This window comes from Rhinatrema bivittatum, chromosome 5, assembly GCF_901001135.1.
Source record: "Rhinatrema bivittatum chromosome 5, aRhiBiv1.1, whole genome shotgun sequence".
NCBI classification, from domain to species: Eukaryota; Metazoa; Chordata; class Amphibia; order Gymnophiona; family Rhinatrematidae; genus Rhinatrema; species Rhinatrema bivittatum.
In genome coordinates, this window is record NC_042619.1 from 361,624,311 (window position 1) to 361,642,219 (window position 17,909).

Consider the following 17,909-nt stretch of genomic DNA (forward strand, 5'->3'; position numbering starts at 1 on the left):
TAATGTTGTAAGAAGTTTATAAAAGCACTATAATACAATAGCATGACTTGCCTCTAGAATACTATTCAAAAAATTCTCAGCAGATACATAATCTTCTCGGCTGTAGGCAGCAAGGGCCTGTGACCGCAGGCGCTGCATCTCATCAGATTTCATCAACTGGGACATGGCTTCTTTTTCTTCCTTCTCACTAGGATTATTCTTTAGCTGGAAACAAAAAGATCCAGTTTTTGGTTTACTCCATATTATATCTTGGAGAAAAAGTATAAATCGAACATATATATTATGAATAGGTCAAATATATTCTTGCTATTCAATTAAACCACCTCCAATACTAGAAGTATAACCTATAATAGGCAGGGGCAGACAAATCATAGCGTAAGCCAACTGCCTATGGGCAGCCACTCTAGGGAATGCAGCTGCTCTGCCTGTGGGGACACTAATGCAATGCTGCCAGCGGCAGCTTACTCTAGCAGACACAGAGGAATTAACTTCGGTTATTGGACAGGGATGGGGTGGGGGATCTCCAATCACAACTTCAGAAGGGGACATACCAACCACCAATCATTTGGCTTTTTACATGCCTAAACAGCGACCAAGATTACAAAGCAATTTTGTTTTCTCCATGAACAAGCAAAACAAATTAGTTATATGTGATTCTGGCATAAAGGTGATCTTGAAGTCCTATACCCATATTCTCCTTGGGACAACCTGCACAAAAATGGATTATGTACGATGGAATTAATAAAATATTGTTACGTTTTTAAAAGGTTTGTTAGGATTAACTGACCAAAAAAAACTATCAATACTAAGTATCTAAGAAGTGGCAGAGAAAAAAAAAGGTATGGACTGAACTTCATGTAGCTGCTCTGCAAAGTTCTTCAATGGAGGTAGAGTCAAGGTAAGCAACAGATGCTGCCATAGCTCTAGAGGTAGCCCTGCTTTGATATAAAGCAATGAGAGCGTCAGGAATTCAAATTTGCAACTATGTTTTGTGACAGCTAGCCCTGGTCTATTAGAGTCAAAAGAGAATCAGGTGAAAGGACTGTTTTACATCCTTAGTTCTATCAACATTTTTTTAAGTGTTTTTTGTTTTTTTGTAATTGTCTACAGCAGTGGTTCTCAACCTTTTTTCTGTCGGGACACACCTGACAGATGGTTCTCACATGCGTGACACACTGACCCATGATCGTCACAGGGCTAGATGTAAATGTACAGTTTGCATCCAAGGGAACCCCCCTGATCCACAATAATGGATGTAAAGCAGAATTATGACATTCCCCGTTCAACTCACTCTACAAAAAAGATATTCTGGTTCTGGTGTCATCTCAGTAACAGCAACTCAAACTCCTTCTACTTTCAGGCTCAATAGCCCTACTTATGAAAAGACAGCAGTTAACCACCAATGCATGTCCTCTTGAGAAAACGCAACAAATAAGACTGATAAAACACTTACATGCTAGTAAAATATCTCTGTAACAGACACAGAACCGACCTAACATACTCCCAGGATCTGTAGTAATGCACATAAACTAATCCACACACAGTTACACCTGTATTATGGAATACACTCAAACAGGAGCAACCCTATCTATGAAAAGGCAACACTACAAATATTAAATCAGGCCCTAAAAACCAATACACCTCTTATTAGGAAAACAGAACTAGCAAGCAGCTATAGATCCCCACACAGAAATAATTGTAAAACTATACTAATAAGCAGAATAAATGTTTCACAACAACTATGAACAGAATAACATCCAACAATTAAAAACTCATAAAAACTATTAAAAATTCTCCAAACACCAATAAAATATTTCAAAAAAAGCAGACACATCACATAATATTAAATAATTAAAATAGCAGTCAATCAAGAAAAATAAACTTAAAAAGCCACCTTTACTTACCCCCTCCAGCAGCTTTCCTACTCCTCTTCCATGCAGGCTGTAGCACACACCAGAAGCAGCAGCAGTAGTGGCTAAGCTCTATACTCATGGTCCTCTTCCTTAGGGCCCATGTCTCTCACACACACACACACACCATACCAGTCATGCCCCCATGACCAGTTTCTGTCTCTCACACACCAATCATCTCCCAGTCTTTGACAAACACACCAGTCACCTTCCTGAACAGTTTCTCTCATGCCATACACACACACACAGGCTTCCCACTCCCGTGTTCCACTTACATATATGGGCTTCTCACTCTCATAATCACTTTCTCTCTCTCACATACACTCACCAGTCTCTCACTCCCATGCTTGTTCTCTCCACATGCACAGGCTTCTCATTCCCATAATCACTTTCTTTCTCTCCCACATACACACACACCAGTCACCTGATCTCTCTCATGCATACACACTCAGGCTTCCCACTCCCATGTTCTCTTTCAGATATACAGGCTTCTCACTCCCATGCTGTGTCTCACACACACACACACACACAGGTTTCTCACTCCCATGCCCACTCTTCACCTGCACAGGCTTCTCATTCCCATAATCACTTTCTCTCTCTCTCTCACACACACCGGTCACCTGATCTCTCTCATGCATACACACACACACAGGCTTCCCACTTCCATGTTCTGTCTTACATACACAGGCTTCTCCCTCCCATGCTGTGTCTCACACACACCCAGGTTCTCACTCCCATGCTCACTCTCTTCACATGCACAGGCTTCTCATTCCCATAATCACTTTCTCTGTTACACACACACACACACACCCAGTCTCTCTCTCATTTCCATGCTCGCTCTCCACGTGCACAGGCTTCTCATTCCCTGAATCACATTCTCTCTCTCATATTCACATACAGACCAGTCACACCGTCACCTTACCAACCAGTCTCTCTCATATACATGCACACACACAGGCTTCCAACTCCCATGCTCTCTCTCACATAATCAGGCTTCTCACTCCCATGCTTTCTTTCACATACACCCCCACAACACCAGGCTTCTTACTCCCATGCTTTCTCACATACTCAGATTTCTCACTTCCATGCTTTTTCTCTCTCTCTCTCTCACACACACTCACATCCCTGACTGTCTCACACTCTCACATACACATCAGTCATCTCCTTGAGCAGTCACTTTCATTGTCTCTCACATATACACATACATCAGCTCTCTGACCAGTTTCTCTCAATCACACACATACTCTAGATCAAATACATTCTCTCACTTACACGCAGGCTCTCAATCACACACATTCTCTCACTTACACACAGGCTGGCTGGCTGCTTCTCTCTCTTTCTGTCACTCACTTTCTCTCTCTCCCCTCCCCCCCCCAGCACAAACGGTAGCTGCTCCTCCAGCCCCCGCAGGCCAAGAAGGAAGAAATCCATCGATCGCGGGAGGCTCATGCTGCTCTCTCCTTTCCCTTCCGCTTCCTCCCCCCAATGCAGGAAGATCAGCTGCCTCTCCTGCTGCCACCGGACTCCTGCTATCTTCGGGCGTCCGAACTTCCTGTCGGGGGGGGGGGAGCGGAAGCGCAGCGCACAACGTCCGCGTCCCCCCCCCCCCCCCCCCCAAGCAGGAAGATGGACGGACCATACGGCCCGACGCCCGAAGATAGCAGGAGTCCAGTGGCAGCAGGAGAGGCAGCTGATCTTCCTGCATTGGGGGGAGGAAGCGGAAGCTGCACGCGGCGCTTCCGCTCCCCCACCCCAAGCAGGAAGATCGACGGACCATACGGCCCGACGCCCGAAGATAGCAGGAGAACGGGTGGCAGCAGGAGAGGCAGCTGATCTTCCTGCATTGGGGGGAGGAAGCGGAAGCTGCACGCGGCGCTTCCGCTCCCCCTCCCCTGAACAGGAAGACCGGTTGGCCATACGGCCGCAGCAGCGCTTCCCCATGTGTGCCGTGATGGCGCGCGAGGCGTGGGTTCTCTTGCGACACGGCCTTTCTTCTTCCCGCGCACCACTTCCTGTTCCGGGTCCGGGGGGGGGGGGGGGGGGAGAATGCAGGCGCGGGAAGAAGAAAAGGCCCAGCCGCGGATGCCACAGGTTTTTTTTTTTTTGCACCGCTGCCGTTCCCGCTGGGCTTGAACGTGCTGATAGCCCGCGGCACGCAAGCAGGAAGAACGAGCAGCGGGAGGGACCGGGAGCCATGCGACACACCTGCCGGTGCTTGGCGACACACTAGTGTGTCGCGACACACCGGTTGAGAACCGCTGGTCTACAGTATGTAAGCACAATTTAGTTCTATGACTGAGGCTTCAGGAAAAAAGTAGGGAACACAATGGACTGATTTATGTGTTAGAAAACAGCTGAAAAAAATTTAGGATGTGAATGCAAGGCTATTATGATAAGAACATGCCATACTGGGTCAGACCAAGGGTCCATCAAGCCCAGCATCCTGTTTCCAACAATGCCCAATCCAGGCCATAAGAACCTGGCAAGTATCCAAAAACTAAGTCTATTCCATTTTACCTTTGCTAGTAATAGCAGTGGCTATTTTCTAAGTCAACTTAATTAAAAGCAGGTAATGGACTTCTCCTCCAAGAACTTATCCAATCCTTTGTTAAACACAGCTATACTAACTGCACTAACCACATCCTTTGGCAACAAATTCCAGAGTTTAATTGTGCATTGAGTAAAAAAGAACTTTCTCCAGTTAGTTTTAAATGTGCCACATGCTAACTTCAAGTGCCCCCTAGTCTCTATTATCCGAAAGAGTAAATAACCGATTCACATCTTCCCGTTCTAGACCTCTCATGATTTTAAACATCTCTATCATATCCCCCCTCAGCTGTCTCTTCTCCAAGCTGAGAAGCCCTAACCTCTTTAGTCTTTCCTCATAGGGGAGCTGTTCCTTCCCTTTATCATTTTGGTAGCCCTTCTCTGTACCTTCTCCATCGCAATTATATCTTTTTTGAGATGCGGCGACCAGAATTGTACACAGTATTCAAGGTGCGGTCTCACCATGGAGCGATACAGAGGCATTATGACATTTTCCGTTTTATTCACCATTCCCTTTCTAATAATTCCCAACATTGTGTTTGCTTTTTTCACTGCCGCAGCATACTGAACAGACGATTTCAATGTGTTATCCACTATGACGCCTAGATCTCTTTCTTGGGTTGTAGGCACCTAATATGGAACCTAACATTGTGTAACTATAGCATGGGTTATTTTTACCTATATGCATCACCTTGCACTTATCCACATTAAATTTCATCTGCCATTTTGATGCCCAATTTTCCAGTCTCACAAGGTCTTCCTGCAATTTATCACAATCTGCTTGTGATTTAACTACTACTCTGAATAATTTTGTATCATCTGCACATTTGATTATCTCACTCATCGTATTTCTTTCCAGATCATTTATAAATATATTGAAAAGTAAGGGTCCCAATACAGATCCCTGAGGCACTCCACTGCCCACACTCCCTTCCACTGAGAAAATTGTCCATTTAATCCTACTCTCTGTTTCCTGTCTTTTAGCCAGTTTGCAATCCACGAAAGGACATCGCCACTTATCCCATGACTTTTTACTTTTTCTAGAAGCCTCTCATGAGGAACTTTGTCAAATGCCTTCTGAAAATCCAAGTACACTACATCTACCGGTTCATCTTTATCCACATGTTTATTAACTCCTTCAAAGAAGTGAAGCAGATTTGTGAGGCAAAACTTGCCTTGGGTAAAGCCATGCTGACTTTGTTCCATTAAACCATGTCTTTCTATATGCTCTGTGATTTTGATGTTTAGAACACTTTCCACTATTTTTCCTGGCACTGAAGTCAGGCTAACCGGTCTGTAGTTTCCTGAATCGCCCCTGGAGCCCTTTTTATTTGCAAACGATTTTATTGATTTTTCCTCAAAAAAAACAAAGGAGAGTGGTGTGGTTCTGAGCCACTCTCCAATACATATTATATCATAACAGTACAAAAATGCCACATCCCCCCAAACACCCTCCCATCCCCCAAACAACTCCCAAACAACCCTCGAGTAGGGTACAAAGTCCACAAGGAGAGCTCGGACAAATAACCAACAACGAAGAACCAATCAGTCCTGGGATTGAAGATTAATCACTCATTGAGTACAGAGCTACGGACACGTTGTGGGAGAGATTGAATATAGACGTCCCAGATGTCCAAGAAGCGCTTCCGGAGGCGCGGCGAAGGTCGCATCACAGCCGCATCCATGAGCATCATACGATGGAGAAGATTGCGCCACGTCCAATATGAAGGGAACGAGGAATCTCGCCAGTGTAATAGAATAGCTTTCTTCCCCACCAAATATGCTTTTCTAATGAACAAGCGGGTTCCCGCTCCCTGAACTCGCACTGGAAAAATGCAACCAAAAAGAAGCCACTGGGGGGACAACCGGAAGAGTGACCCCCTATAAAACCTCAAGATATCGGACTATTTTAACCCATAAAGGTATGAATATCAGGGCATTCCCAAAAAGCGTGAGACAGTGTTCCTCTTGCATTCCCACAACGTGTACAGGCTGGGGACAAAGAGATTCGTAAATGAAAAGCCCCTTGCGCCGACACAAAACTCCGGCACAAAAATTTATATTGCATTTCTCTAAAGTACGAATTGACCGAGATCTGGGAAACCCGCCGAAAACATGCTTTAATTATGTTACCACTAATAACAAATATCCCATCCCCATTCCACCGTTCAACCAGAACAGAGCAAGTGTCCGTACTAGTGATTCGTCTAAGGCGTTTATAATACTGGGATAGCGAAGGCACCTGCTCCTTCTCAAATGAGAAGAGGGAGTCCAAAGTGTGAAAATAAGAAGGCTGCCTGGTAGGGGAAGGAAGAGAGCCCACATAATGCTGCAATTGCAAATAAGAAAACACCTCTTTCTTAGAAATGCCATACTGCTCCTGCAGATCTAAGAAAGACATCAAGGTACCATCTGGAGTCAAAACATGGCCCAACAAAGTGATGCCCTTATCTCGCCACCGTTGATACACTACAGTTTGGGAACCCGGGGTAAAATCTGGATTGCCCTGAACAGGCAAAAAGCAAGCACAAATTCGTGGGATCTGTAATAATCACACTAATCGGGCCCAAGACGTCCGGATAGGCTTAAAGAGAGCATTCTGAACTAAAAACGTGGGTAGTGCTGCAGCCTGAGCCTGCAGAACAAATTTGAGAGAAAAGGAGGCCGCAAGTTCTATATCAGCAGATAAACTTATGACAGTAGATTTATCCAACAGCCAGTCTCTCATGAGACGGAGATTGCTAGCTAAATTATAGAGCGCTAAATCAGGGACCCCCAAACCTCCCCGGCCCCACCTTTCTCGCATCCACGCCAGCGGGACGCGGGACCTCCCCCCCTTCCAATAAAAGCGACGTTGTACTCGATCTAGCTGCCTAAGCTCTACCATGCGCAGATGCAATGGCATATTCTGAAATAGATATAACCATTTGGGCAAAATCACCATCTTAAAGAGGTGGACCCTTCCACCTAATGACAAAGGTAAACGTGCCCAAGTAGTCAATTTATCCCGAGTATATTTTAATAACGGATTTACATTAATTTTATATATTTGAGACAGATCTAGAGGCAGAACGATTCCAAGATAAGTGAAGGAGGCCTCCGCCCATGTAAGGGTAAACTCTTCTCCCCAGGTAGTCACCAAAGAGTCAGGGAAGGCTAGGGCCACCGATTTATCTAAATTTAAGCGAAAGCCAGAAAAAATCCCAAATTCCCTGAAGATCTACAGGAGAGAAGAAAGAGACTTCTTAGGGTCTGTGATAAATACTAATATGTCATCTGCAAATGCAGCATATTTAAAGGTGGAGGACTGAAATCGCATCCCTTTAATGGTTTTAGCCACTTGTATTTTTTGCAATAATGGTTCAAGCTGGAGAACAAATAAAAGAGGCGACAGAGAAAAGCCCTGCCTAGTTCCCCTAGTAATGGAAAATACCTCAGAGGAAGAGCCATTCGCTATGAGGTTGGCTTCCGGAGTCTGGTAAAGGAGGTGTACCACATTAAAAAAGAACTCCCCAAACCCCATCTGCCGCAACACCCAAAACAGATAGTCCCATTCCACCCTGTCGAATGTCTTTTCAGCATCAAAGCTAACAGCGAGGAAGGGGGCACCCATCTTCTGGCACATGGTCATTGCTGCCATAACCCGACGGATGCTAGTTAGGGCATAACGCTTTCGCACAAAACCCTCTTGATTGGGCCCCACCAGGGAAGGTAGGATAACCGACAGGCGATCTGCCAAAACTTTAGTAAGTATTTTTTTATCAAAATTCAATAAGGAGATGGGTCGGTAAGATTCAGGTGCCAAGGGATCTTTCCCCGTTTCATGGATAAGAGTAATATTTGCCGTGTTGGAATGGGCTGGAAAGGACCCCTCTGCTTCAAGAGCAGCAATGAACTGGACCCAAAGGAGGTCCCACAAGGTCCGACATGCATTTATAAAATTCCACGCCATATCCATCTGGCCCCGGGGCTTTAAATGCCTTAGCACCCCGAATAACCGATGTCACCTCAGTTAACGTAACCGGTCGACTCAGGAAGGACTGCTGGTCTGGTGTTAAATGGGGAAGGCGGATTTGCTCACAACATTTTTCACAAGTCCCCGGGTCCCAGTGCTCAGATGTATAAAGGGCTCTGTAAAAGTCACAAAAGTGATGCAAAATATCATCCGTAGCAGTCAGAAGTTTACCCGTGGGGGAACGTAAAGCTGGGATATATCGAGACCCACGGGCCATGCGGACCAGATTCGCCAGCATTTTACCCGCTTTATTACTGTGTTGGTACAGTTTGAATTGATAGTATAAGAAGCTCTTCCGAGCCCGCTGATGTAACAATGTATTAAGCTCCCCTTGAATCGATAAAAATTGAACCCTCACACCATGAGAATTATTGCGATTCAGCGATATCCTGGCCCTATTCAACTTAGCAGTTAATGTCAAAATTCTGTGGTCAATAACCTTTTTCCGGTGAGCCACGAAAGAGATATCATCATCCCTTAACACTGTTTTTGCAGTATACCAAAATAGTACCAGGGTATCCACATGCTGGGCATTTAAAGTGACAAAATCCGACCAGCGTGCTCGCAAGTACTCCTGGAATTTAACATCATGAGCGAGATAAAATGGGAACCGCCATCGAAAGGCAGTGGGGGGCTCGCTCCCAATGCGCATCTCCAAACATACCGGGGCATGGTCAGAGATTACAATTTCCCCAATGGTAACTGGGGAAGGCTATGAGCACTCAAAGATTGTTCCATAAAAGAAGGACCTTTACCAATGGGCTTGAGGGGGGAGATCTATCTAAGTGGCCATCGCGAATGGTGTTGAAATCCCCTCCCAACAAGAGACATTCCTCCACATAGGGCAAAAGTAATTGATATAGCTCCTGATAAAACTGGGAATTGTAATTATTGGGAGCATAAATATTGCATAAAATCACCTTAGAATGATATAGCTCAGCTTCTAATATAAGATATCGTCCCAGGGGATCTTTAATGCTAGAGTGAACCTTCAGAGGGACATTCTTATTGACCCATATAACTACCCCAGCTGATCTGGTGGTACCCGAGGCATAATAAACGTCCCCTCCCCATAGTTTACTTAACTTATGTTCTGCATTGGAAAGGTGGGTTTCCTGCAGGAATGCGATATTCGCATGCTTACGTTTAAGAAGGAGCATGAATCTTAGACCGTTTAATAGGTGAGTTTATCCCACAAACGTTCCAAGTAACTAAATTAGTCGCACTACTAAAGAGATATCAAAATAGATCTTCCGTGAGAATTCAAACAATTTAATCTTTAGTGGGGATCCTTCCAGCCGGGACCCCCAACTACATAACAGCAATGGACTGAATACACCCAATGAGAATTCCCCACGTGGACTCTAACCCCACTTCAAAAAAATCCCAAACCCTCGAATTCCCCAACAAAACCCTGCCATTGCCTCGCTAAGCCTACCGGCAAGGACTTTCCCCTGACCAGCCCTGGAGACCACTACCATGCTGGCACTCCCCACCCCCTCCCTCCCACCCCCATCCGCATCAGTATTAAACAGACTTCAGAAAAAATATAATTCTTGTGAGAGCAGTATAAACACAGTGACTAGACAATTTCCCAAACTGCAAGCAACAGCTACATAACAAGGGAGGCATATGAACAGTCATAAGAATAGAAACTATGAGGAATATAAACCATTATAATTCCACATATTCTCCGGGGTAGCTCACAAAAAGAAGGGCCCCTTTAACATGAGAAGGCCCCACAGAAAACCAGCATTCACTTGGGTGTTGGAATTGAGGATTAAATAATGAGAAAAACCTAATAAAAAAAAAGATCCCGCCCTGATAACGCCTGGGAACGCACCCAGGGTAGGGAGGTGATGAAGTGTTCCGGGCAATACAATACTCAGTCCATGAGAAGAGCAGGCGCAAATCCCAGCATCCGGCTTTAAGCTGCTAATGTGATGTCTTTCAACGATAATTTAGGTTAATTACAATCGTGATGCCTTCCACCCCTCCTTCCCCCCTCTTCTCTTCCCCTTCCTCCTCCCCTTGCCCCCCCCTTTCCCCTACCCCTCGCCTCTTCCCCCCTCCTTCCGCCCCATCCGACCCCCCTACCTCTACCTTCTATCTCTCTCCCCCCCCCTCTTTCCTTTCATTTCCCACTCTTACTTTCTTGTGTTTGGAGCACACGTTTGTACCTACCTTCCTCGTTTTTCGTTTCTATCTTCATTTTCGTTATTTGACTTAAGATATTTTAATTATTTCCTGTTACAACCTGTTCCATGACCTGCTATATGCATATACTTTCGTTTCACAACTTGTTCTATGTATAATTGTTTTGTTTCAATGTAAACCGGGGTGAAGGCTTGTGCTAAACCTCGGTATATAAAAGCTACAAATAAATAAATAAATAAATAAATGTCAAAGGGCCCAAACAGAGTAGAGCGGTCCGAATATAGATGCAGGCACTTGCGCCCTTGTTCCCACTAGGATCCGGTCTGGACTACTGACAAAGTCAAATTAGAGCCCACACATCAGTCTCAAGTCAACCAAAAAACGAAAGAAAATAATAAAAAAAAAGAAATGAAGCTTCCGGAGAAAATAATCCACAAAGTTAATTCCAAAAGACACAATCCAGCCCAGGTGGAAATTAGTTAGCCGAAGCAGTGCCCAAAGAAAAAAACCGCCGGGCAGACGCAGGCAGACACTACCATGCTTTCCCTAGAAATAACGAGTCATCTGCGTGGGGAAGCAGATTGGATCCTGGAGTGGCTGTTCCCCGCTCCTGCAATAGAGCGCTGGCCTCCTGAGGCGAAGTGTACCAAGTCACCCCAGAATCGGTATCCACACGCAGGCGAGCCGGGTAAATCAAAGAGGCCCGGATCCCCTGCGCCAAGAGCTGTGAGCAAATAGGGGTCATGGCGCGCCTCTGAGCCGCTACACCAGCGAAGAAGTCCTGAAATATCAGCACTTTATGATTCTCGTAGGTAAGAGCCCGGCCTTTCCTTATGGTTGTTAAAATTTCTTGTTTATGCACAAAATTAAATGTTTTCGCCACTATGACTCGTGGCCTTAAGCTTCCTGGCACCCAGCCTGTGGGCCCTCTCAATACGTAAAGGGCCATGTGCTGCCGGAAAGGAAAGTTCTTTTATAAGCCATGACTCTAGCACAGCCGGGAGATCACGATCAGGAATGGACTCAGGCAGCCCAATAAATCTCATATTAGAGCGCCTGGAGCGATTCTCCAGGTCTTCGAGTTTCGCTGAATTTTTTGCCATGTCGGCCCATAGCGCTGCTAGGTCACTCTGTACCGTCAAGAGGCCATTTTGCGCCTCTGACACGCGGTTTTCAAGTTCGGTACAGCGGATCTCAAATTTATTTAAATTCGTCAATATCTCCACCACTGCAGTCGATATAGATTTAAGTTCGGGCCCCAGCGCCTCGATAACCGCGGATTTAATCTCAGCCAAAATCGGCGCTGTGAGCGGTTCAGCGGGTCTGGCTGTGGCGGCCTTGACAGGCTTCGTAATGGCAGTCTGGCTTTCTGTCCCCTTATCCTTGGCAGATTTTACAGGGCGGGCCGGCATGCCCAAGAAATGATGCTGCACGAATAAGAAAAACTCCCGTAATATTTTAAGGTCACTTATCTATCAGAAGCGATGCGGATGGGGGTCGATTGCAGAGGCCGGACGCCGAGAGGGAAGAAATCACATCCTCCTCCCTCAGTGCACCACGTGATCTCCGCCCTTTTTAAATATTGGGGTTACGTTTGCTATCTTCCAGTCTTCAGGTACAATGGATGATTTTAATAATAGGTTACAAATTTTTACTAATAGGTCTGAAACTTCAATTTTTAGTTTCTTCAGAACTCTGGGGTGTATACCATCTGGCCCAGGTGATTTACAACTCTTTAGTTTGTCAATCAGGTTTACCATATCTTCTAGGTTCACAGTGATTTGATTCAGTCCATCTGAATCATTACTCATGAAAACCCTCTCCAGTACAGATACCTCCCCAACATCCTCTTCAGTAAACACCGAAGCAAAGAAATCATTTAATCTTTCCGCGATGGCCTTATCTTCTCTAAGTGCCCCTTTAACCCCTCGATCATCTAGCGTTCCATCTGACTCCCTCACAGGCTTTCTGCTTCGGATATATTTTTAAAAGTTTTTACTATGAGTTTTTGCCTCTACGGCCAACTTCTTTTCAAATTCTCTCTTAGCCTGTCTTATTAATGTCTTACACTTAACTTGCCAATGCTTATGCATTATCCTATTTTCTTCTGTTGGCTCCTTCTTCCAATTTCTGAATGAAGATCTTCTGGCTAAAATAGCTTATTTCACCTCCCCTTTTAACCATGTCGGTAATCGTTTTGCTTTCTTTTCACCTTTCTTAATGTGTGGAAGACATCTGGACTGTGCTTCTAGAATGGTATTTTTAACAATGACCACGCCTCTTGCACACTTTACTTTTGTAGCTGCTCCTTTCAGTTTTTTTCTAACAATTTTTCTCATTTTCTCAAAGTTTCCCTTTTGAAAGTTTAGCATGAGAGCCGTGGATTTGCATACTGTTCCTCTTCCAGTCATTAATTCTAATTTGATCATATTATAATCACGGTTGCCAAGCGGCCCCACCACCATTACCTCTCTCACCAAATCCTGTGCTCCACTGAGAATTAGATCTAAAATTGCTCACTCTCCTGTCTGTTCCTGAACCAATTGGAAAGAAATAAGACGAGTGAGATAATCAAATTTGCAGATGACACAAAATTGTTCGGAGTAGTTAAATCACAAGCAGATTGTGATAAATTGCAGGAAGACCTTGTGAGACTGGAAAATTGGGCATCCAAATGGCAGATGAAATTTAATGTGGATAAGTGCAAGGTGATGCATATAGGGAAAAATAACCCATGCTATAATTACACAATGTTGGGTTCCATATTAGGTGCTACAACCCAAGAAAGATCTAGGTGTCATAGTGGAAAACACATTGAAATTGGTTCAGTGTGCTGCGGCAGTCAAAAAAGCAAACAATGTTGGGAATTATTAGAAAGGGAATGGTGAATAAAACGGAAAACGTCATAATGCCTCTGTATCGCTCCATGGTAAGACCGCACCTTGAATACTGTGTACAATTCTGGTCGCCGCATCTCAAAAAAGATATAATTGCGATGGAGAAGGTAGAGAGAAGGGCGACCAAAATGATAAAGGGAATGGAACAGCTCCCCTATGAGGAAAGACTGAAGAGGTTAGGGCTGTTCAGCTTAGAGAAGAGACAGCTGAGGAGGGATATGATAGAGGTCTTTAAGATCATGAGAGGTCTAGAACGGGTAGATGTGAATCGGTTACTCTTTCGGATAGTAGAAAGACTAGGGGGCACTCCATGAAGTTAGCATGGGGCACATTTAAAACTAATTGGAGAAAGTTCTTTTTTACTCAACGCACAATTAAACTCTGGAATTTGTTGCCAGAGGATGTGGTTAGTGCAGTTAGTATAGCTGGGTTTAAAAAAGGATTGGATAAGTTCTTGGAGGAGAAATCCATTACCTGCTATTAAGTTCACTTAGAGAATAGCCACTGCCATTAGCAATGGTAACATGGAATAGACTTAGTTTTTGGGTACTTGCCAAGTTCTTATGGCCTGGATTGGCCACTGTTGGAAACAGGATGCTGGGCTTGATGGACCCTTGGTCTGACCCAGTATGGCATTTTCTTATTTTCTTATGTTCTTATGTAAAGCTATCATTTATTCCATCCAGGAACGTTATCTCTCTAGCATGTCCCGATGATACATTTACTCAGTCAATATTGGGGTAATTGAAGTCTCCCATTATTACCGCACTACCAATTTGGTTAGCTTCCCTAATTTCTCTTAGCATTTCACTGTCCGTCTCACCATCTTGACCAGGTGGACGGTAGTATACTCCTATCACTATAGTTTTCCCCGACACACAAGGGATTTCTACCCATAAAGATTCAATTTTGTATTTAGTCTCATGCAGGATGTTTATTCTGTTGGACTCTATGCCATCCCGGACATAAAGCGCCACACCTTCTCCCGAGTGCTCCTCTCTGTCATTGCGATATAATTTGTACCCCTTTATAGCACTGTCTCATTGGTTATCTTCTTTCCACCATGTCTCTGAGATGCCAATTAAGTCTATGTCATCATTCACTGCTATACATTCTAATTCTCCCATCTTACTTCTTAGACTTCTGGCATTAGCATACAAACATTTCAAAGTTTGTTTTTTGTTTGTATTTTCATTCTGCTTTTTAATTGATAGGGATAAGTTAGAATTTTTTAGCTCAGGTGAGTTTTTAGTTACAGGCACTTGGACTACTTTTCTTATTATTGGAACCTCACTGTCGGGATGCCCTAATTCTAATGCATATTACTTTCCTTTGAGGATACCTCCTTTCGAACCATGCGCTGCTGAGCACCTGCGGCTTTCCCCTTTGTTCTAGTTTAAAAGCTGCTCTATCTCCTTTTTAAAAGGTTAGCACCAGCAGTCTGGTTCCACCCTGGTTAAGGTGGAGCCCATCCCTTCGGAAGAGATTCCCTCTTCCCCAAAAGGTTCCCCAGTTCCTAACAAAACTGAATCCCTCTTCCTTGCACCATCGTCTCATCCACGCTTTGAGACTCCGGAGCTCTGCCTGCCTCTGGTGACCTGCGCGTGGAACAGGGAGCATTTCAGAGAATGCTACCCTGGAGGTTCTGGATTTAAGCTTTCTACCCAAGAGCCTAAATTTGGCTTCCAGAACCTCCCTCCCACATTTTCCTATGTCATTGGTGCCCACATGTACCACGACAGCCGGCTCCTCCCCAGCACTGTCTAAAATCCTATCTAGGTGACGCATGAGGTCCGCCACCTTCGCACCAGGTAGGCATGTTACTAGGCGATCCTCATGCCCACCAGCCACCCAGCTATCTACACTCCTAATAACCGAATCACCAACTATGACAGCCGACCTAACCCTTCCCTCCTGGGCAGTAGGCCTTGGGGAGATATCCTCAGTGCGAAAGGACAATGCATCACCGGAGAGCAGGACCTTGCTACAGGATCCTTTCCTGCTATACCAGGTTGATGCTCTCTGATCATGAGACCTTCTTCCTCCAAGGCAGCACCAGGGCTGCCAGTCTGAAGTTGGGACTTGGCTATTATGTCCCTGAAGGTCTCATCTATATACCTCTCTGTCTGCCTCAGCTCCTCCAGGTCTGCAACTCTAGACTCCAGAGATCGGACTCGTTCTCTGAGAGCCAGGAGCTCTTTGCATCGCATGCACATGTATAACTTCTCACCAGCGGGTAAAAAGTCATACATGTGACATTCGATGCAAAAGACTGGGAAGCCCCCCTCTTGCTGCTGGGCTGCTGCCTTCATCTCAATTTTCTTCAGTTCCTAGTTAAGTTTTACGTTGCTATGGGAGTAGGAATGTGTCTAATTAACCTACTTTAAATGTATTAGTGAATTCACCATATGTCTGGTAGCGGCCTACAAGGGACTGATCAAACTAAGTTGTTTTTGTTTTGTGAAAGTGGCACCTGCCTATAAATTAAAGGGGTGGGTGGGCTGGGAAATCCGAACAGTCTAACTTCAGTTAGTCAGCCACAGTGGCTCACTGCTCTCTTGATTATCAAGTGTTGGTACCTAATCAAACCAAATCACACTACCTCAACACCTTTCCAAGGTGAGTAACTGAGCTGAACTTTTCAACCTTTTTACTTGGTATACACTGCTCCTAGCTTATTTCTAGCTTCTGGCTACTTTTTTTTTTTTTTTTTTTAAATACTAACACTCAGTTCTGCTTACTAGCTGCCTTACTGACTGACCATTTAAAAATGCAAACAGTCTAACTTGTTTATTCGCTGCCTTACTATTAAAAGCACAAAACACACAAACACACTAAATAATATTCCAAATAGTTAACTTTGCCCCAATACTTTTAAGAAAGACAATGTCCCAAGCAAAAACTTACTGATTCCTTTCAGCCACCAGCAAGGTGATCCTCTCCTCTCAGTGCTCCCACTGGAATTTTACAGGCCACTAATGCTCTAAGTTCACCAACTCATCTAGCAGAGGTGACTACTACCGAAAAAAGAAGGCTGTCCTTGTCAAAAACGTCATTGGCTCAAAAGATACTCTTCAAATGAAGAAGCACCAAACAGAGAACCAAGAAAAATGCAGGTGATTTTATATGAGAATTTAGGTGAAGAAAACCTTTCATAAAACAAAATTACCAAAAGGTTAAAAAACATTTTCCCCTTAAACTTTAGTAACTTTGTAGATAGTAAAAAAAAATGATCAACAAGCCCATCTAGTCTGCCCAGTTATTCCTGTCCACAACTGTCAATCCCATAACCACACAGAGCATGACTGTATGATTTCACTCCTTATGCAAGACAGTAGATAAGCAGGCAAAATCTTCTATCTAGTTCATGCTAAGCACCCCTTCCCTATGTCACCACAATAATCCAAACAGCCAACACTTGCTTGCATGTTGCTCAAACATCCAGTCTCCAAGAGCCCTGTGGCCTTTCAAAACAAAAGCCTGCTGCCATAAAGATCTACCCAATTATGTTAAGTGGCAATTATGCTAAGAAGAACTTGGACTGAATTTGTTATTAAGCCATATTCAGAACATGAAGACAGTCTAATAACTTCTAAGATGTATAGGAGGACAAAAACTTTATACTCATCTGTATGCTATATAGTAAATATCTTTCATTAAAAGACATAAGGGATTTTCTGGATGAACAGCACCTGAGAAACAGCCTTTGAACAGACACAGGAAGACAATGTCCCCTTCAACATCCATACTGCCAGATCAAAGGAATGGGTGCATGGCTATTGCAAGGTTTCTTGATTCTGAGGCACAACTGTTAGTTGAGGATTCAGTCGAATAGCTTCCCATATTGACAGGTGAAGGAGAAGAGGAAACCAGACCTGTCTGGACAAATAGGGAGCTATTAATATAGCTCTTTGTTCTTCAAATTTTATCAAGGTCTTGGTTATGAATAATAATTGAGGAAAGGCATATAGGAAGCCTGTCCTCCAGTGGATAAAGAAGGTGTCCGAAACTAGGTTGGGTCAGAAGTCTTTCCTGGAACAAAAGCCTTAAACTTTGTTGTTTAGATTGGTGGTCAAGAAGTTTTCTGGAGCTCCTCAATGGAAAAGATGTTCACTACCTGGTCTAAAGAGAAATCCTAAGGGTCTAGGACTTGGCTCACTTTATCTGCTAACATATTCTCCTTCCCAGGAAAGTAGATAGTTTGGTTTGTTTGTTGAAGAAGAACATGACTACTCATTCTTTGATTGTATTAAGATAAATCTTGAACATTAGGTGCTGGAAAGTAGTGAGAGCACAAGGCTTGCAATTCTACAAGACTGATATTTGGATTGCTGGAGAGACCGAGAATCTTGAGTTTAGAGATTTTGGCTGTGAACTCTCCAG

The 17,909-nt window shown here is 44.2% G+C and overlaps 1 protein-coding gene across 1 annotated transcript in view; it reads right to left on the reverse strand.

Annotated features, from left to right (window-relative positions):
• DNAJC3 (DnaJ heat shock protein family (Hsp40) member C3) overlaps positions 1 to 17,909 on the reverse strand; it is a 401,955-nt gene that overhangs the window by 236,857 nt on the left and 147,189 nt on the right. The window contains 1 exon segment of the mRNA XM_029604719.1: positions 52 to 204. Coding sequence (XP_029460579.1) covers positions 52 to 204 — 153 coding nt within the window.